At 38.3% G+C, this 22,606-nt stretch overlaps 1 protein-coding gene across 1 annotated transcript in view; it reads left to right on the top strand.

Moving 5' to 3' along the window:
- Hmcn1 (hemicentin 1) overlaps positions 1-22,606 on the top strand; it is a 441,231-nt gene that overhangs the window by 102,335 nt on the left and 316,290 nt on the right. Inside the window, exon 2 of the mRNA XM_041662626.1 lies at positions 8,396-8,466. Coding sequence (XP_041518560.1) covers positions 8,396-8,466 — 71 coding nt within the window. The remainder of the gene's footprint in view (positions 1-8,395; positions 8,467-22,606) is intronic.

The raw sequence follows: 22,606 nt of genomic DNA on the forward strand, positions 1-22,606 counted from the left end.
AGAATACCCGAGGAAATATTAAAATGTTTAAAATTTAAAATATTAAAATGTGCAAATGTTCAGTGAGTATATAAAAAATGTCCTCAATGTTTAATCATGGGGGGAATCAAATATTGTAAGATGCCACCACACATTAGAAGGGCTAGTATATAGAACAACAACAATAAAACATGAAAAATAATAAATTATGGACAGATTTGGAGAAACTAGAAAATTTATCTACAGCTGATAAAATGTAAAACTTGATAGCATCGAGGAAAACAGTATGGCACTTTTAAAAACAAGTAAAAATCAAGTAAAAATAGAATTACTGTATGACTCAGCAGTTCCACCTCATTTTAGGAAATTTCCCATCTCTTTTCTTTCTTTTCTATTTTTTAGTTTTATTCATTTTTTTTGAAGACAGGATTTCTCTGTGTAACAGTCTTGACTACGCTCTAACTTGTTTTGCTTTGTAGACCAGGCTGAAAGCAAATTCCCAGAGATCCACCCACCTCTGCCTCCTGAGTGCTGGGCTTAAAAAAGCTTGAGATACTACTGCCTGGCTCATTCTTCCTTCCTTTCTTCCTTTCTTCCTTTCTTCCTTCCTTCCTTCCTTCCTTCTTTTCTTTCTTCCTCCATTCCTCCCTCCCTCTCCCCTCTTTTTTTTCTTCTTCTCCCTCCCTTCTTTCCTTCCTTACTTTCTTCTAGCCCTGAGACAGGGTCTTGAGCCTTGCTATGTAGCCCAGTCTATCCTCAAACTTGAGATTGTTATGCTTCAGCCTACTTCTAGGGGTCTGCCCCCAAAGAATTAAGATCACAATCTTGCTGTGTATGCAGACACATGCTTATATTCTTAGCATTTATTTCTTGAGAATTTCAGTGTAATTTAATCATAGTCACCATATCCTTCTCCCAGCTCCCCATTCCCTAAAACTTTGTCGACGTTGTCATCATCATCATCATCGTCTTCTTTCTTTCTTCTTCTTCTTCTTCTTCTTCTTCTTCTTCTTCTTCTTCTTCTTCTTCTTCTTCTTCTCCTCCTCCTCCTCCTCCTCCTCCTCTTCCTCCTCCTCCTCCTCTTATTCTTTTCATTTTTCAACCCACTGAGTTCTACTTGTGCTGCCTATATACTTAGAAACGTGGGGCCATTTCCAGGAGTATAGTTGACCTCCTGGAAGCTGTCAGCTGTTACCCCTCAGTTCAGGGTAGAGGCTTGTGATCCCTCACAGATCCATGATAGAAGGTGAATGGCTTGCTCTTGTGTGGGCAACACAGCTGCTTTGAGTTCATGAGTGCCGAGGTCCTACAATGTTGAGAACACTTATACTCTGGTCCTCTCTGGCTTTTAGAACCTTTCTGCCCCCTTTTCCACAATGATTCCTGAGCCTTGTATGTGTGAGACAGATAGCCCATTTGTGGGTGAGCACTTCACTGACATTCTCTTCAGTTAGGCCAGTAGTGAGTCCCCACACTAACCACAGTCCACTGCACAAGGAACCTTCCCTGATGAGTTCTGAGATCTGCACTAATCTATACATAAAAAATACAAATTTGGAGTTTGATACTATGTCCACTTAGAAGAATAATAAAAGTGTGCCTTAAATCCAATCAGCAAGTGTTTGGCTAACATCAGACTGCTTGTGCCACTATTGTTCCTGTGGGCACGTTGGCATGATGCCATGTTCATTATTACTGAAGTTCATAGGGTTAATAGATGGGTAAGAATGCTAATAACAATTTTTCCACTAACCCTCCCAGCACTGGTGCTGTGCAAACCAATCACCATGAAGGAAGCTTCCTGGTCAGTACCAAGTTGATCTCTCATGTCCCGTGACCAAAGTGTATAATGTTTTAAGCAATGGTGACTTACCCTAAAGTTCTGGTGGGCAACCAAACTCAGTGGCAGTAGCCTGTTTGTTTAGGGGGTGTCTATATGATACTCCCAACCAACAACTCAAGGCATAATCACCCACACCTGGCGCTGGGCTTTTTATTTGGCAACCTATGACTTCTGGGATGAGCATAATCCTCTGTATAGGATAACTCAATTAAACCCTTTTATGTGAATATACAGGTGATACAAAATGGGAAAGCTGACTAATGGAGAGGGAGGTTTAGAGAGAAGATGAGAACATATGGCAGGGGATAGGCTGGGTGGCTAACACTAAGCATGTTTAAATAATCCACATGGAAGCCTATTTTTGTGTCACACATACTCATATACACACACAGTCACTCATGCATACACACACTAACAGAACAAACATACTTATATAATACTCACTCATGAACACGCACCCATACACATGCAGTCATTCATGTACACACACACACACACACACACACACTGATACACACACATATACTCACTCACATACACAGGCCTCGCTTTTAGCACACACACTTACTCATACACACACAGAGTCATACACACTCATACAAAAGATTTCAAAATTTTAATTCTAAAATTTAAGGAACATTTCTATATAATAATATAGTTATTTAAATTTGAGAAGTATTCTTGGAAATGACATTTGTTTTAATTTTTTCTTTCATAGTACCTTGACTGTATTAGAAAAACTGTTTAATTAAATCTTATTAAATAGATGAATTTAGACTATCTTATGTTCTCCTGTCTTTCCTTATTAACACACAGACATATTTAAGCCAAAAGTCTATTTTTTTTTTGTTTAGAAATATATACAAAACTGAAAGTCTGAATTTTGTTTCTCTTAAAAAAAATCCCACAGCTGTCTGTACAAAGGTATTTGCTGATGCCCTGGCCAGAATCCAGTCTAAGCGATAACAACCTGCTCTGCATACCTCATCTTCCATGGCTGTTAGGAAGGCATTCTTCTTTGCTTCCTGTTCTAAAGCACTGTGTAACGTTGCTGAATTCATTGAACTTTTTTTTTCTACATCCTGTTCGGTAGCACAAGATAAATGAGCTGAACACATCTGTGCACTATATGCACACTGTAGGTCTGTAGAATGCATATCCTGAAGGCTATCACACAACCCATTTGTTTAATGGGTGCTCCTTTTGGAAAGTGGAACAGAATGCTGTTTAGTCAGTGTTAGATAACCTGTTTCTCATGAATTCATCTCTGAGTCCAATTTTATAAAATGCACCAAATGTGGCCAAAACATTCATTAAGGGTTGTTCAGTGGTCCTTACAGGTGCCTCTTCTAATGTAAGGAGGAATACATGCAACTCCACAAGTCCTGAAATGTACTTGGCGCTAACTCAGCTCAAACTCCCATATCCGATCTGCTCTGGGCGATTCGATGCAGATTGTTTTAAAATGGCTCAGGACAGTGGTGGGGGACCTGGAAAGAGAATACCGTGGTTAAGCTGAGTATAATCATTAATCCGATTTCTGCTGCATCTCCCAACAGGAAACATGGTTTATTTTTTATTCAGAAAACACGTTGAATGCTTTGAATGTGTATATTATACTGGCCGTTTGCACAGAAGATCATTTAGAATTGATTTGTCTTAAATTGAGAATACAGTTTTTTGAAAGTGGATCAAGTTCTGTCAAGGCTGAGAGGAAATCTGAGGCGGCTGTCTCTGGAGGCCCAGCCCTCTGCCGTCTGTCCGTCTGTTAACCTGGCAGTCTCTTCAGGTTGCCACTAAAACCAGGTCCCTTCCTGGTGCCTCCCCTGAGAGCTCCCCTGGAGTTCTAGGGTCTCTCTCTGTCTCTCTCAGAGACGGAGAGCATTTCCTGCCGTTCTGCGCGTTATTCCCTTGGCCCTTTGCGGTTGCTAGTTCAGACTTCTTTTAAGATGCTTGTTATTGGCACATATCGCTTTGATTCTTCTATAATGCTTGAATGCTACTCGTCACTTTCACCTTCTTATTTGCAACTATCAACATATTTGAGAGAAAAAACACAAAGCATGAGTGTAGCCATGAAGTCAAGCAGACCCCCAGAAGGCAGCAGTGAGGAAGAGGTTCTCATTATCAAGAGACTGCTCTGAGCAAGGTGGAAACACTGCCAGGGCAGCAATCTGTGTGTGGAAAGGAAAAAGGAAGCAAGGAGCTGGATATTGATCTTGCCAAATGAAGCAATGTAAGAAAATATTACATTGTGAGTTTCTTTCCATTATTTTCTCAAGTAGGTCCAGCAACTCAGATTAAGAGAACAATGGCTGAGACTCTGGGACAAAATCCAATGCCTCTGATAAAGCCCCTGGAAACAGGAAATAGCAAATTTATTGAGACAAAGCAAGTGCTTCTTAGGGTTTAAGATTTTTTTTTTTTAATCAAAAGGGGGCATTAAAATTGTGACATGTATCTTACATTTTTACACATACTACCAAGACTTATTTTTTTAAATAAATCGTGTGGAAATTAAAATATTGGGTATACAGTGGACCAAGCATTGTGGTTAGATTGGACATGAGAAATCTTCAGTTGATGAATCTGGTATCACTGATCTTGGCTTAGCAAGGAGCCCCCTGATGGACTTACCGTGCAAAATGTGAAAGTTAGGCCTCCAAACCTTGGTTTAACCTTTATTATTTTCTCTCCTTTCCCTTCTCTTGTCTTTCTATACTTTTGACAGTCTACTAAGATGTTCACTGAGTTCATCCTCTCTAAGTGCTGATGGTTAAGACAAGGGGTACATAAAAATGGTTTACCAACCAGACTCATGGGGCAGATGCTATTGCAGATGCAGGGTATTATGGCCCTTCAAGAGATTGGGTGGCTGTTTTATCGTCTAAACTTCACTTGTCTCTATCCTTAATCTGCTCTGCCTATGTCAGGAGGCTGTTGTAGGGCTCCAAGGGAGATAGTCTATGTTATGGTCTCCTGTGATTATCCTTGCAAACACAGCCCTAGGTAGTAACTTACATGAGTCAATATAGGAATGCATTGAAAATTTGATGTATGGACTTAGAAACTCACATTAAAAAGGATCTTATTTGGCCTGTACAAGTTTTCATGTTCTGAATGAAATATCCCTTAGTTGTGTGTGTGTGTGTGTGTGTGTGTGTTTTGCATTTTTTTTTTGGTGGACAAGGCATGGTCTTACTATGTAGCTCAGACTATCCTCAAACTTGAAATCCTCTTTCCTCAACCTCCCAAGTGCTGAGATTAGAAGCATATGCCGTCACACTCAATTCTCTTAGTTTTTTGTCAAATAAAGTAATTTTCAAAAATCAGTTAGAGCTCCTACATGATCTTTCTCATAATTCTTTTTGTGTACTTGCTACATTATAGTATAGTTATAATTCTACATTTTACTTTTCCTGCTTGATTGTGAAGATTTTGAGGGCCAAATCTGTTTGTCTGCTCTGATGGTGTTTGAAGTAGATTTGAGAAGCAATTTTCCAGTGAGACATCTTTTCCATGTTTTTTTGTTTTATGTTTGATTACAGCATTTACTAGGCAACAGAGATAGTTTTCTACTGTTTATTAAGAAAATATCATGGCTTGCAATAATAAAGAATTCTAGGCATCCAATTAGGGATTGGATTGGCATTCCAGTTAGGGCTCATTCCATTTATGGTTCAGAGTAAAGGAACACAATATTAGCAGTGGTACAATCATTCATAGAATGCATGCTTTGCAAAAGTGGGAAAGCTGATGAGCTGCATAGGTTCATCAGTATAGGAAATATAGCTGCCTTTTCCTGTTTTATTGGCATCCAAAATTTTCAGTTTCATCTTCTCTGCACCTTGAAATGTCTTGTTTGTAAGATACAAAGATGAAACCAAGGGATTTTCACCCCTCTCCTTGCTCTGTAATTCTCCAGTGAGATTGATGGTTATTTCATGTGTAATTTTTGTTGGGTTTGAATTTTCACTGTAAACCATTATCAATCTACAGAGTAATCCATTCTGCTAAATACTCACTTTTAGTCTTCCGTTGTTTTTATTACAATCAAATGATTGAGATAACGTTAAAGGACATTAGCGAAAAGGCAAAACAGTCAAGAGACTGGATTTAAATGAGGCCTTATATAGAAAGATCCTCAAGTAGATGAAGGTCAGGGGAAGACCTTGGGGATGATGAGAACCTCAAAAAACTCCTGCTAAGGGATTCTAGCGAAGTTTGAAATTTGAATTCCCAGAAAGAAGAGCTTAGGTTGTCTCTGAGAGCGCCCATGACATTTTGTGACTAGTAAAGGACCACATTTGGGCAGGAAGAGAGGACAAAGTTGTACCTGCTGAACATCACTGCAAGTTTGGCAGGAAATGAAACCATCATGAGTGAAAAGGAAGAGGAAATTGCCAGTGACACACAGATGCAGGGCTCTGTAAAGTAAAGAGAAAGACTGGAATGAAAGCAAGTGCTGTAAGGGAGGAGGGCTGGGTTTGCCAAATAGTCGTATCATTCAGTGTTTTAAAAGTTGGAAAGGATGCTTCCAGCTGGAGGAATATGGCAGCTTGGCAAGCCGTTACCTCTCCTGAGCGTTTCTCATAAATGATAAAAGATTTATCTCGGCTGTCCAGAGTAGTTTGCAAAAATGTTTATTAATGAGCTTTAGAGCAGATTCTGATCTTGGTTGAAAACAGGTGTACATTTGACAGTCTCTGGGTAACTAAAGGAAGTCTAATCAGTCCTCTTACATGAATAGCACCTCTGACCCCGATTCTTAAAGAAAAACACGTATACAAATCCTTTCAGTTTTTACAATTAGAGGGGCCATTTTTGCAAGCTACATTCCTTACTCCTTTCTCCCTTTATTCTTAGATAGTTCTACCCCCCCCCCCCATCTTATTTGCATCCTGTCTCCATTCTAGAAAGACTTGAGTAGTATGCCATGCAGGAACAGAGAAGGTTGGCTTGACACTGCTGTTGACAATTCGTCTGTCAGGGTGTAACTGTCTGGCATGCCCAGTCACTGTTTTGCATTCCTTTGCAAAGTATGCCTTTGTTTAGTCTTGGGGGAATCGGCTTCCCTCATTTTTCCATACACTCAGAACATGGCTAATGGCCACTCTGCTTTGTATGGAATGCAGATGTTTGCATTTTCACACGGTTTAGCCAATCAGCTCTCCATTCCTTTTGCAAATTGCAAGGTGTCTAATCTATAGGGAAGGTTCAAGATACTTTTTCATGTGGCATTTCTAAGAAAAATTGCACAGGTCATGGCAGAGAAATTGTGCTCTTTTCCAGTTTATCTCATTTACTTTTCAAAATCTACATCTGCTTTCAAGCCATATGTAGCATGTTATAGAAGGCCTGGCTAATTAGCTATTATCCTTTGAAGAATAACATCCAATATGTCTCTGAAGCTAGAATATCTCTTATAAAAGCTAATTATTAAGAATATTTCTAATATTGTGTTGCTATTGCACACTATAAGTTTGAATGCATCCTAGATCTTTTTTTACATGAAATATAAAACTTACCATCTGCTCTAGGAACTTAAATGCTATGAATTTCTGCATGATACACAGATGAATTTTAATACTATTACTCAAAGACACGGATGATTTCTCAAAAGGTGAATGGTATCTACACATGGGCACGGCAATTTCAACTATGTATTTTAAAAGTTTTTTTTTTTTAAAGAATAAGCTTTAGGCACTGAAAAGTATTTGTCACAACCATGTTACATTTGCCAAAAATAATGTGTGTGCATGTGTGTTTGTAATCATCTTAATACAAGCTGGTATCTGGATGGCTGCTTTTCACTTGACTTAAACCACACGTCATGACTCTGCATGGGAAGAAGTAGTCCTGCCTTGTTCCTGTTAGAAGTGGTGGCTTGCTCTGTCCCTCAAGGAAATCTTGGAGGGAACACAGCTCTGAAGGTGACTGTGAGCCTAGCCAGCTTAGGGCAATGGTGATAATGAGACCCAGCTATCCCAATCACAGGGAAAGAAGTTGGAAGGACTGTTTCTTGTATGGCCAATGCCTTTGTATCTGTGCCTCTTGAAGTTATTAAGAAATCTTACAGACTGGGTGGTGAATGCTCATTTTTCTTTTTTCTTTTCTCTTCTCTTCTCTTCCTTTCCCTCCCCCCCCTCTTGTTTAGCAGTTTTTTTATTTTGAATTAACTAAGGTGGCCTTTTCTCTATAATGTAGGAAATTGAACTACAGGTTGGATGTGTGATTAATCCATTTAGGTATTAACAGTCAAATATGTGCTCAGTATTTTCTGACTGATGAAATTAAAAAGAACTGGGTCTTGTGCCAGTTCTTATCCCTCTTGTATTCCCTGAAGTTAAAAAATACTGTTTTAGCTGTATAAAATCCATAGTAAATTATGAACTATCTCTGGTAACTATAAAATGAGTCTTTGGTACTTTGCTTATTAGTCAATAATTATTTATTGCTATTTAATATTTAATAATTATTTAATGGAAAAAAGACATTTACAAACATAGTAAAGTATTTAATGCCATTGATTACTGTTCATTAATCTATGCTATTTTTTTTTTGTCTTCACAGAAATTGGTCCAGTGACAATTACCACAGATCCCAAAAAGTTTCAATATGAACTCAGAGAACTCTATGTTCAGGTGAGTGAAATGGAAAACCGTGTATCTTTGGCTGACTTTCCTCACTTTTAAAATCCGAAGGAAGTAATTATTCCCTCAGGGGACTCAAGACATGTCATGTCCCTCCCCCCATGTCTAGACTGAATCAACAGATGTAGAATATGAAATTGTTGAATCAACAGATGTAGAATATGAAATTGTAAGTTCATTTGTGCTGCACTGACAGCCACCTTTGCCCTGTAACAATGGAGCTGAGAAGTTGTGACAAAGGCAATTTGTCTTCTTTTACAGAAACCATTTGCTGAACCCTGTCCTAGGAAGGTCCCTTGCCTTTGATACACAAGAAATGGTTAATCTTTCTTACAACATAAAAAAAATGTAACCAAGGTGACTGTGAATCTCCTTCCTCTAAATTGCCCATATAGAATTTTGGGGTATAAATTACATATGGTTAACAGGAAAGGCCAGTAGCGTTCACTTCAGGATCATTCTGAAAGCAGTACTTGGAGAATGAGTTGGTGTGTATTGTCCCCTTCGTGCTGCATTGAGATTATCCCTAAATCCATTCATTAAAAAGAATTCACCTCTGTGCAGCTGGTTTACTACGCTTTCTCGGTGGCTTCTCCTGCTCTCATCTCTAGACGTTTGTGCCTCTTTCCAGCATCCATCTGGACTCATTGTTCATAGTTCCCCTCAGAACTCTTGCCATTCCCAGCGACGTCCACGTGTGTTGTGTCGTATTCCACTTAAACAGCACCTCCTTACTCCTTGACCTGCTAGCCGATCTCAGCAGACTCTAACTGCACTTTATAGCCCTGAATTACCACAAACATCCTGAACCTCGCCACTATTTCAAGTCTTCCCTTTCCCTAATAACTAATTCAGACATCTCAGTCTCCTTCAACACACGGCATCGGAGATGCTGATGCAGCTTCCTATGCTGCTCATATTATTTATTTATTTATTCCATTAAAAAATTTACACTTGTTGCTGCTTTTATTTTTTTTTTACATCCACCAGAAACTGTAGTCAAGTGGCTCATAGGCTTTCTCCCAAGCCATTACAGCCTTCAGTGTTTCTCTCTCCGCCCATCTAGTTCAGAGATTTATCATTTTAAAACATTGTTTTGTCTTCTCCGTGCAGTGTTTCTCTGTTCCAGAGGCAACCCCTCATTTCTAAGTGACTTGACTCTCTGTTGTTCATGCTTCTCCACCAGCTGCCAAGGGCTGTGGAAGTCTTACAACACAGCACGGTACACCACCTGCCCTGTGATAAGGAGGTAGTGAGACACGGATAAGTCTGGAGGACAGAGCAGGACTCCCGGAAGAAATCCCATTCAAGATAAGACTTTGAGTATTTTAAAGATTGTAAATTCTGCTAAGGGAGTGCAGAAGAGAAGATTTGGACAGGAACTTCCTGAGCAAAGAGTAGCATATGCAAAAATCTCAGGAGAAGAGCTAGGAACAGTGATGGGAGAATTTATGCCAGTTCCTTGAGGCAGAACACAGAGCTTGGGGACAGAATGGCCCCAGAAAGGGATGAGAGGTAGCGGGGTCTCAGACATTGCAACCCCCAGGGAGTATGTGATGAAGCCCAGCAAGAGGCACGATGACCCATAACCACCCTTCCGCAATTCTCACAGTTCTACTGTGTTTCTTAAGTCATCTCAAACTCCCGTTCCTTTTACTGACAACTCTTATAAATCCTATAACAGTTGTTTCAGCAAATGTTCTACTCAGAGCAAGTGACAGACTTCAATTTCATGTGCAGGCACAAAAATAAAGCCAGTAGCTTCAATGTCCTTCATAATACTGTCCCTTTCCTACTCCTTCATACTTCCTTTCTTCTCATCCATTCTATTTTTCTGCTCCCTTTTCCTGGGCACCTTCTTGGGAACTTGTCTGGCTTGAAACTGACCAGCAGACATGGGGGTTTCTCAAGCTTTGGGAACTAGATTCCACTTTCTCCTCATTTTACGGTCCCTCCTTTAGTAAAATTGTATGCAATCACATTGGTTTTGAGCCTTAGTCTCTTTTGAGGGACAGATCCTCATTTTAATCTCTTGGATGTAAAGGTGTCTCTCTAAAATAAGATTCATGGAAGTTCCTTGTATGGTTGTCCAAACCTGGCCCTTCATCTTGGTCTTTGTCTCCTGCTTGTCAGCTTTGCAAATGTTATGGTATTGTGATTAGTCGCCCAAATATTTGATTCATTGTTAATACACCTCTCATCTACCTCTTCTGCTAACGTCAGTAAGGTCTGCTTTTAAACTTCATAGATGTCTTTAAAAATCCATTGAGTTTCTCTCTCCTGACACATTCTGAATCCCAGTGACTTTACTGAACTATGGAGAAAAGCATCTGTGTGATGTTTTTGAGTTTGCTCTGGGTTTTGCTTTTCTGTAGATGAAAGTCTCAGAACACGTCTCTGAACTTTGACCCCTGTTAGGGCTTCATCATATAAAAAAAAGTCTTATCTTGGATGTGATTTTTTCAGAGACTCCTGCTCTTTCCTCCCGGCTTGTTCTTATCTCACTACCTCTCTGTCATAGAGCAGATGCCATATTTACATCGAAGGAACATGTATGGCATCATTATACATCATACGTTATTATCCAAAGAAATGCCTGACGTGTAGAGCATGTTCACATAGGAACGCGAGTGAGATGACGAATAGACATGGCAGAATATGCATACGAGCCCAGGTCAGAGCACATCTTACAGTGTCAATGTTTAATTAGTTGCAGTGTTAGGTGATGAGCTTGATTGGGACCGCGAAGGTCACTCTGTTTTGTGCGTGTCTTGATGTGCGTACTGAACGGAGTGAGTTATCGCTAACGGATATGTAAATGAACTTGCACAATTACCTCTTGAGTGCTCTTGTTTTTGATGAATTTTCTTCTTGTCACCTTTCCTATCAGTAATCCTCCATCCCCCCGACCTTATGGCACATTGCTACAATAGTCATTAACCTGCTACTTCATTTTAGTCACTTTTCTTTTTTCTAGAGCCCTTAGAATTCTCTAGGGGAGTGTGGGGGAAAGTCTTTATAGAATTGTTATCCTGTTAAGGGGTTGTGACTTGAGGAACTCCATTTTCTGCATGGTCTCAATCTCCACACTCACTCATTCTATTGTCAACTCTTGATGATAAGAGCCTTGTAGTTCTCGGTGCAGCCTGGGCACCTTCCGGGCGGTGATTCAGGGTGTTGGGGGGTAGTTTACATAGCTGTTGCACAGGTGAATGACAGTTTTTTTAAAAAATGTGTTTGTTAGCAGCAACATTATATCAAAATGATTTGAACTCACTGGTGCAAAGATATCTTAAAAACCCAATCCCAGTTTTCAGGATGTTGTAGAGACCCAGAAAGGTCAGGGAAGGGAACTTTGGAGCTGAGGACCTATTAGGAAGAGATTGAATTCGCCTTCGCCTCTGTAAGAAGGCAGCGGAACGTAATCACAAATGTCTGAACAGACTGCAAATAGCTGTGTTCCAAATAAGACCTGGCACCGCACTGCTGTTTCCTGCCGCTCCCTGTTTGCATTTTGAAGGATCTTTAGGGAGTGTCCGTATCCTCCCTGAGCCATTTGTCTCCAGGGTGAAAGACCTGCTTCCTGACTCACACCCGTTGACTCTCTTGGCAAAGCTCAGCCTAGCACCCTCTGGAATTGAATCTGATGCCGTCAATATCTAGGGTGGTTTGATTTTTACCTCCAATTAAAAAAGAATAATCTCTCAGAATTGGAGTTGGTGTCCATGTCTCTGGAGATTTGCTCTGGGCGAGGCACATCTTATTAATATTATTTATTGCTGCTTTATTTTGACTTGTGTTGTCATAAGATCCACAAGAGGTCAATTAGAATATCTTGTCGAGAAAGAAATTAGATATTTAGTTTTTCATTTCATTCAGGCCTGGGCGCTATTACAAGCATCAAGAATACCACGGGAGTATTTTAATTTGAAAATTTCTAGCAAATGCTTCTTTTTTTTCCTAATTAAGGCAAAAATTGTATTAAGTAAGGGTCAGATTAAAAAAAAAACAATCCAGCAACTCTAGACTGCACTAGTACTTCGTGTTTAATCTAAGAAATAGGCACTGTTTTCTCGTTGTTCTTTGCGTGGAAAATATTTTATTGTTTCAAAAATTAGTATGAAAAACTAAGTATGTTATATATTTTATAAAATTTTTGTGTAGGATAGTAGATTTTATTTGGGGTATAATTTCTGGACCTCCCCTCCCCCTGCCCAATCACTGGCATTGAGCGAAGTAAGAATTGCTACATTTTTAAACCTTGGATTTGTTTGGAAAAGCAAACATCTGAAAACTTTCCTTTCACATCTAACTTGATTTTGAAAATAAGAAAAGGGATTCAGTTTGAAGTACATTAAATACTTTTCCATTAACACCGCATCCATCTTAGTTTATTTTCCCATAGAGAAATGGAATAAGAAAACCAATCTAAACATTTCCAAGAAAAAAAGGACAAAGTGACTACATTTAAATCGTTATGTTTATTGCATTAATTGTGTTTTATTCCTTTTCATCTTGTTGACAGAGAAATGAGTTTAAAGGCAAATGAACTTTCTCTCTGGGGACAAGGAGGGAAGGCAAAAGGACAACAAATGGTGTTCAGAGTGCACAAGGCTTGGCAATTAATAAAGCTGTAAATATTCAGGGAAGAGTGCTGCCTGGGGTCACATTCTTTATAAGAAATTATAAAGCCTGTTGAGTTTTAGAAAATATTATTGGCACTGTTACGCTTTTAAGTATTTTATCCAAATGTTTTAAAGAACAAAAAGTGCATTAGTCAAACATTGGAAATAGCAAGAGAAAATTCCACAAAAATAATAATCAAGAGATTTCTACATAATTAAATAGCACTCACAGCTTTTTTTTTTTTGTATATACTGTTGATCCTCCCTCAGTTCCCACAGAACTTACTTTCTTTTGCAACATTTAATGGAATAGACTTTTTAAAAGCCCAAATGTATGTGGGACAGCTATGTTCCCATAGCAGGAGGACAGAGTGTAAGAAGATCAGGGTGGGGTCTGATTTCTCTCCGTCCTTAACAGAAGCATAGGGAGGAGCACAAGGTGTACATGCGGTGGATGGATGTGTGAGGGAGATGTTTGGCTGTCCCAGAAGAATGGTTGACACTGAAATTCTCTGCCAACAGAGACCATGAGACACTATGGCTAAGCTGGCAAACGGTGCTCACAAATGGAAACCAAGATAATGCCAGCTTTAGAAGAATTTGCAGTGGCAGACAGGAAGTGCTTTATGTAACTTCCTGTGTTCTGAGTCACACAGACAGGAAGTGCTTTATGTAACTTCCTGTGTTCTGAGTCACACAGCTGGAGCAAGTGCACTCCTTACTTCTATAGTAAGATGCCAAACAAAGAAACCAAATAAAATGAAACCTGATTCAAAACCAAAAGAGAATGGGTTATACATCACCATGGATGTAAATATTATGTAAATGTTTAGAAGATTTTATTTTTATATTTGGTGCTGTAGTTCACATTTTTTATATTAAAAAGATTTTCCTTTTAACATATATATGACTTACGCATCTTATTTATATTTACTATACATAAAATACATCCATATATTTACATCTATCTGTAGTTACAAAATATAGACTCTAAAAGAATGATGTGTACTTAATTGTTTAACTTGAGGAAAATACTTTGATTGAAAAGTCTAATTTGTAATGCATGTGCAGCCTTCAGGAGTGAATTGTGGCATCTGATCCAAAATTGGAAGTGGCGGCTACTGCCGCTGCTCCTTGTACTGTTTCTTGAAGGGACACACTCTCCACCTACTTAAGACATTAATTTGCATTAGTTATGGAATGTGTGCCCGAGGGTAAGTTTTGCAAGTGTTTCTAGGTGCTATGTCTTCTCACAAATGAATAAATACCAGTGTTGAGATATTACATGGCATATCTCACTTAGTTCCCCAAATTTTGAGCACCAAGACTGACCACATTCATATAGTCTCTCTCTTTCTCTGTCTCGCACACACACACTCAATATACATTTATACACACATGTGTATGTTTTCATGTGTGTTTATATACATACATTTTATATATCCATGTATATATGTATGCAACAACAATTAAAGAAAAAGAGGTCATGAATTTAAAATGAGAGTAAGCTGGAGGTTCATGGGAAGCCATGGAGAGAGGAAGAGGAAGGAGAAGTAATATAATTATATTATAATCTCAAAAAAATTATTAATCAAACCAGAACAAAACTGGGGGCTTTTTGTGCCTGAACCAGCCCTTCATTGCTCTGTTACTTTTCTTCTAACTAATGCTTTAAGTGACCTTGTTAATATAATCAAATTAACATATTTATTTACAAAATTTCTCCTTTATTTTTAGTTCAAAGCAGGAAAGTAGATAATCAAAGGCAGCTGGGAGTCTAGGGCTGACTTTATCCTTATCAAAATGAATTTATTTCTCAATTATTTTTTACCTCTATTCTTGCTTCCCAACAGCTCTTGAGTAATTAGCTCACCTAAAATTGCCGAGCAGAAAATGGCGAAGTTAATTGTAATTAGAAAGTTACTCTCTCTCCTTAGAAAATTTCTACTAAATTAGAGGGGCCACGTTTATTTAAGAGTGACTATCGGTACTTTTTATGTAGTTGGATGATGATGATGATGATGATGGAAGCTTTAGTATGATAACTGATCTGTGGCCAATGAAACATCTTGACAACTAGTTTGCTTCTGAGAGTTTTTGTTAGAGTTTCTGAAAGAGTAAAAGTCCCTTGAGGGCTACCCTGTGTCCTCAAAGGTAAATAAAAGAGACTGAGAGTGGAGGACACCTGTGGAAATGTGTGCCTCATTTTCAGCCACGCTTTCTGGTGCCATATCCAGAACTAAAGGAATGATTGATCTTTTAAAATGACCTTTTGGGCGAATGTCCAAGGACAAAGATTATAGAAGCATATTCTGCCTGTTTGGAAAATCGAATATACAGATGGCTAGAGCAGAATAGGTGTGGATGGGAATGGGAAGTCTCTCGATGTTTCTTTCAAAATGCACCTGTGTGAGACTGATTTTAAGGATAAATACATAACACTCTGCAAAATTAACATTTGAGGCTCCTGGTGAGAAACAGTTTGCTAGCATATGATGCACGATTCAGTCCCTATCAGCTACTTAACCCACCAAGGGGCTGTCCGTTCCCCACAGTAATGGACAGATCTGGTTCTGTCTGCTTTTAGATGGTGGTTGGAAGTCAGAATGCTTCCTTGCCAAAGGGAGGTTTACCAGAGTAAAGTGACTACGTTTCTTCTAATCAAATCAATAGAAAGGAAAACTGAGAGGTTTCTTCTCAGTCTAAATAGATCAGATGCATTTATTTCTCCAAGAGACCTTTAGTTTTACTTCTTGGGTCTTGTGAAAAATGGAAGATTAGTTGTGGAGCCTTGGAATTGAAACTGACTTTGAATATTGTCTTTGCAATTAACTGTCAGATGCTTGGATCCTTCCCAGGGCGCTATCAGTACTCCAGAGCCAAACAGCTCTAACTAGAAATTTCAGTCCTGGTTTTTGTCCGAAGATGACACCTGGGACCTGCACATAGTAACATCTGGGCGCCAACATCTGCTGATGCTGGAGCCCTGTATCTGCTCTTGTTGGCAGACACATCACATTAGTGAATAGTGGTCTAGTCATCAGCTAAGTCCCTTGGGTTTCTGCATATAAACTTTTAAACCAAGGCTCCATCTTTCTTTGTATGTGTTGATTTTTAATAATCCTCATTTGTCTACTGTATTGTATATGCGGTCCTCATTTTACCAGATTGTTTTATTGGTTAGTTAATGACCATGAACCCTGTCTATATAAAACTTCCTCATGGGAACATCTTCATAAATTATAAGCTTTCAAAATTAGTTTTATTAGTAAAATGAATTGTACTAATCCACTTTAACAAAGTCATAAAAGTGTGTAGTATAAATATATATTTTATCATATTAGAGTAAATAGTCAATATTACAATCTTCATGGACTCATCTGTAATAAAAACATCATCAAATATACCACAAAGCATTAAAAATGTGCATGTGAGCGTTGAAGCAGAAAGAAGAGAGACTTGGATAGACAGCTAGAAGTAGCAGGGAGAAACAAGCGGGGAGCAGCGGCTGGGGAAAACTGGGCTACCTGGAGCAGATTTTGACAGTATGAATACCTAGTATTTAGTGCAGCAAATAACGGCTGCAAGGACAGCATTGGTCCCACCTGGCTGCCTTCTGGGTCTTGTCTTCTGAGTACACAGGGCCATCTAGGAAGCGTGATCAAGGATTCACACCCTCTAGAAAAGAACTCTTGTCTTAATTTGATGAGAAAAGAGTTCACAGTAAAACAGCACAGAGCTTGAAGAACAAAGGAAGACATACTATACTAAGTAGATATAGCTGGGAAGAGACGGTGCCACCAGGATGAAGCTGGGATTACCATATGATCAGTTTCACATTTTGCCTGTAGTTTAGCCTGCGTACCTCTACATGCCTTCGGAATGAGGTGGTGTCAGGTGGCACATATCATATGTTACACTTGCTGGCCTTCATACCATTGCCTTCTTCAATGAATACTTTCTGTTACCCCTCTTGTGAAACAAGAAGAGGCTCCTGGATTATGGGAACATTATAGTACTTACTTTTCTTTTTCTTTTTTTCAAATATTTATTTATTTATTTATTTATTTATTTATTATGTATACAATATTCTGTCTGTGTGTATGCCTGAAGGCCAGAAGAGGGCACCAGACCCCATTACAGATGGTTGTGAGCCACCATGTGGTTTCTGGAATTGAACTCAGGACCTTTGGAAGAGCAGGCAATGCTCTTACCCTCTGAGCCATCTCTCCAGCCCCTGTACTTACTTTTCTTAATTCCCATGTAAAGCATCAGCTGCCTGAAACATCGTATATTCCCTATGAATATTTGAATTGTAATCAGCGGATCCTCTTCTGGGACTCAACAAAGCTTCACTTACTATAAAAGCGCCAACACGTTGGCAGGTCACTTGCTGATGAGTTACCTTTTTGATTGATAGTTGATAACCAAGCAGCATGGGAACGATTGTTGTTGTTGTTGTTTACAGCATCCAACATAAAGATCAGCCATTGAGGCTTTAATTTGAAGCCCACCTTATGAAAACGTATTTCCCCATTTCTTTGTAGCAAAGGTAGCATAATACAAAGGTGACAGTCTTGGGTATGTGATGTTCCTGGGTATGTGACATGCATTAGCATGATTTGGGGACTCCTACCAGGGATGAAGGGCAGCACATGTGCCTGTGAACTCTGCCATAGGGCTGATTTATTTTAGCCTTGCTTTGGACACAACTGAGAATGAGGTTTAATATAACCCGATCATTCCCACATGTGCATTATGTTCTCATGGCCTAGAGTCACCGGTGATATCCATAACTGAAGGTTGTAAAATATTGATTAATTGAAACTGGGTTTCACATCTGATTTCCCCTTAAAGTACAAACTGCACAACTAAGACCCTTTCAGCATGTCCATTCTGTGCCAGGCGACTCTAGCCTGACTTCGAGACCAGACTCAAAATTCAGCAGAACACCATCATGTTAGACTAACGGTAAGCATTGTAATTCCTATACAGAGTTCTTAGAGTTGGGCATGGTGACATAGGACTGTAAATCCAAATGTTACAGAGGCCCAGGCAGAAAGATTACAAATTAGAGGATAGCTGGAGCCATATAGCAAGACTCTCGTCTTAAAAATGATTTATTTTGGAATTTGTCAGTTTTTGACAGCTTTGAGTTAGATAGAAAAAGAAAGAAAGAAAACCGAGGCCTGGGTCACGGAAAATAAACTCAAGGAAGAATGAAGTGGGCTGATGAGGAGCAATGCAGTATGGGAGAGCGGCTGCTCTGCCGCTGGCTGGCCTCCTGCCTTGACCTTTCCTTTGATAACATCTTCCTTTAGGGTTTGGAGAGAGTCCTCAAATTTCTCTAACTCCTCAGAGTTCAAAGGTTCAGTTTATTCCAGCTTCTTCCCACCCTGTCTTGTATTTAGAAGAGACAGCAAGACAATCTGTGTTTTATTGCTTCCTCCACTGATAAGATTTCCATTCATTGGATAATCTCGCTTTCCAGGAATTCATTATTGGACGTAACTGTAGCTCTGAGGCTGCTGCCTGTGCAAAGTTTATTCCAGAAGCAGCGTTTACTGTTGAAAGGTCACATGCCTCTATGTTTTATTTTTCAGTAAATGTTTTTACATTTGAAGTATCTTCCACAACTTAGCAAACTGTATCTCTCTGTAGAATTATAAAAACAAAATGAGGATCAGAAGACTGGGCAAGAATGTTCCTACTGATATTGATATTTCATTGATACTGATACTGATATGCAAAGTTCAAAGAAAAATTCCAAAGTTTATCAAATCAGACCCTCCCTATTACTTGCTTTGGCAATTGCTGAAGTTGTTGTATTATGTTGTTCATCTTTATGCTATCTTTAATTTGTGCATGTTTCTGTGATTGTGTTGATATCTTTAGGTACACAATCATGGTTATTTTCTCCTGTTTAAAAAAAAAACTCACTGCATACAAAGAGGGAAAACAGGGTGGAAAGAGGCAGAAAAGAGGGAGAGGGAAAAGAGAAGGAAGAAGAGAGAGTGAGAAAGAGCAAAGATGAAAGAAGTTTCATAAACTGCTTACAATAGACATATATGTAGAAATATATATGCATACATGTACTTGCATGTATATTTCTATATATGCATACACATGTACATATATGTTTATGTATTTTGTTTGCCTATTCATGGTTAAAGAGCCACTTTGGTCCTTGTGCTTTTAGAGGGTTCCTTCAGCTCTGGGATGCTATCAAAAGGAAGTGCAGAGGGAATGTAGCCCGTGTGCCTAGATTGTGTCAGCTGCCTTTCACAACACCATCTGCATGTTTGCTCACTCACATCCATCCACTCGTGCGTCCATTCATCAGGTGACAACAGAGCACTGCTTCGTTCTGCGGGGAAAAGGGAAGGGAATATGAGTCATCATTAAACTCAACAAGATGGCAATCTAAGCAGGAACAGTATTTGGTGGAGCAGCCCTGAACACTGAGAATTTTCTTTCTCTGTTTTGACCATATCTTAGGCAAGCCTCTACTCTGTAGAACAGAAGTCAGCAAAAGTCTCCTCCCAGGCAGAATGGGGCTCAGTCTCCACTTCTTCACTTGATAACTATGCCACTTGCAAAGGATTTTTCACCATTTAGTGTTTTGCCAACCAAATATGTTAACAACAATAAAAATGTTGATTAATTAATGTAAAGAATAAGCTATATAGCAGTATATACTAATATTTGTCTCAGTATTTGATTCAGAGTAGATATTGCATTAATACAAGTTGAGAGTATTCTTACAAATAAAAGTATTTTTTTGCCAAACTTAGGTTATTTTTAAAAATTTCAATAAAAGACATAGGTATCTGCAAAGTAGTTTAAAACATAGAGATGCTGGAAACATTTAAGCAATTTTTAACGCTTATCACTACAATTCATAGTGTCAACCTTCCCTCCCATCAGTTCCATGAGTACAGAAAACATATGCAAACAATTACTGATAAATTTTAATTCAAAATTTGAAGTGATTTATTGTATTAGATGTTGGTCAAAAGTAAAACAAATCTATCTACCTTTTGATTTAAGATAAAACTTTATTTTATTTTTAAACTTTATAAAATCAAGCAGATAAAAAGAAATCACACACCCAAATAACCGAGCTCAAAGACTATACAACTTAATTAACTTTTATATATTTAGAGTGGTCATTTGAAATAGAACTGTGGAGTGTCTTACTGGATTTTATATGTTCACTATCAAATACATTTTATGAACGTATCCATAACCAAAAATTAAAAACCACGACAAAGTTCTAACTAGAAAGGCAGTTGTTTTTCTTGCTGTGGTGTATCTCTTATGAGTTATCATTTTACATTTTCATACTTGTTATTGAGGTCAAAACAAAGCTGTAAAATAATTTTAAAGAGCCACTTTCTCCAGCATCTGCTTTCATACTTTCATTCTCATTTCTGTGATCTTCACCTTTTAAATCAGTACATACGTAAGACTGAAACAAATCCCCCTAAACTCTCTAGACTTTCGAGTTTCATTGATAAAAATGCACAATTATAATAATGTTATTTTTGTCTAATTCTCCCATGCCCAAATGAGTATCAAATATCACTTGATGTTTGGAAATGAAAAACCTGTAAATAAGCCAGGTAGTTAAATATTACCTGTGTGTATAACTATAGAAACAATCTATATATGTAAATACATAGCTATAAACTTTGTTTATAAGTTTATTACTACTAAAAACTATAAACGAAGACATTAACTTATACTTAGCAAAATAAAACAATTTGAATTTTGCCTCTTATAACTTCTGCTAAGAAGTTTACAGAAGACTTATAGGTCAATGCCCTTATCTTTCTAGCTTAAATTGAAGCATTCTTAATGAAGTCCAATAGCAGACTATTCCAAAGTTCTGTCTTATAAATTGCAGTATGAAACTCTCACACAATTTTATTTATTTATTTATTTATTTATTTATTTATTTATTTATTTATTAGGTATACATTATTCTGTTTTGCTTGTATGCCTGCAGGCCAGAAGAGGGCACCAGACCTCATTACAGATGGTTGTGAGCCACCATGTGGTTGCCGGGAATTGAACTCAGGACCTTTGGAAGAGCAGGCAATGCTCTTCACCACTGAGCCATCTCTCCAGCCCCTCTCACACAATTTTTAAAAATGTAGCAATGTAACTCAAAATATCCAGAGTATTATCATTCAAGTATGTCATTAGTAAAAAATAGCTTCCCTTTAATTTTTAAATTTAAATACATATTAATAAAATGAAATCAATTCAAAATTTATTTGCTCTGTTTTATTAACCACATTTCAGTTGCTCAGCAGCCACATCAGGCTACTTAAGAGCTATATATTACAGAAGAGATAAAGCCATTCCTCTGTAGGTATCTTGGTGGTTATTTGTTATTTAAAATTGTCAGGAAACCAAACCTAAGTGTTAGAGAAGGTTTTAATATAGATTTCTTTTGGAAAAAGAAGAAACTCATTTTTTTCCCTTTAAGAGTACTATATCTACAATGAAATACTTCAGTAAGATAGGAGGAGCTGCAGAGATAGCTCATAGGTTAAGAGCACTGATTGCTCTTTCAGAGGTCCTGAGTTCAATTCCCAGCAACCACATGGTGGCTCACAACCATCTGTAATGAGGTCTGGTGCCATTTTCTTATGTACAGGCACACATGCAGGCAGAAGACTGTATACATAACAAACAAACAAGCAAACAAATAAATCTTTAAAAAAGATAAGTTACTAGATAGTATTTCCTTTTAATTTTCTGTTGTATATTAATAGGAGGATAATAAAGATACTGTTCCCTTTGGAGAAAAGAATGGTTTTATTTATTATAAATGATTTTACTACTTACAATGACTTGCAGTATATATAATTCCAATATAATTGGTGTGTGGAAATGTGAAAGTTAGAGAAAATGTCATTTGAATTATAAAAGTGCACTTACATCCAGGGCAGAAAAAATAAAGTATAGTACATTCCAATGTATGTTACTCAAAGATTTCCATTTTACTCGGTATTCCTAAGTTTCCTGACTTCCCTGAGATTGTCTGCTAGTTCTTACAGAAACGTTTTCCTTTCCCTGGGGCTCTGATGCTTGGCCCACAGAGAGAATACTCTTCCTGTTTTCTGATACCAGAAAACTATGGGCCAGTTAACATCTCAGATATCAGTTACAAGTAGTGACTAGTTCTCACTTTCCAAGTATACACTCATTCAAGGTCATTTATTGTAATAAGAACCACTCAAAGATTGTAAGAAAGAAATTACTTCAAGAACCCTTGAAACACAAAGCATTCGGAGTGTATCTGAAGAGTGACTAGGCCAGCTAATCCCAAAGAGCAAGATTGAAAGAGGGGAGGTGATGGAGTAAGGTCTTTGGCTAATAAAGAAACTGCCTTGGCCCATTTTATTGGTTATAACATAGGTGGGTGGAGTAAACAGAACAGAATGCTGGGAGGAAGAGGAAGTGAGCTCAGACTCGACAGCTCTGCTCTCTGG

Source organism: Microtus oregoni, unplaced genomic scaffold (genome assembly GCF_018167655.1).
Source record: "Microtus oregoni isolate MIOR12 unplaced genomic scaffold, Mior012 000013F_ref0000133, whole genome shotgun sequence".
Taxonomy (NCBI): Eukaryota; Metazoa; Chordata; class Mammalia; order Rodentia; family Cricetidae; genus Microtus; species Microtus oregoni.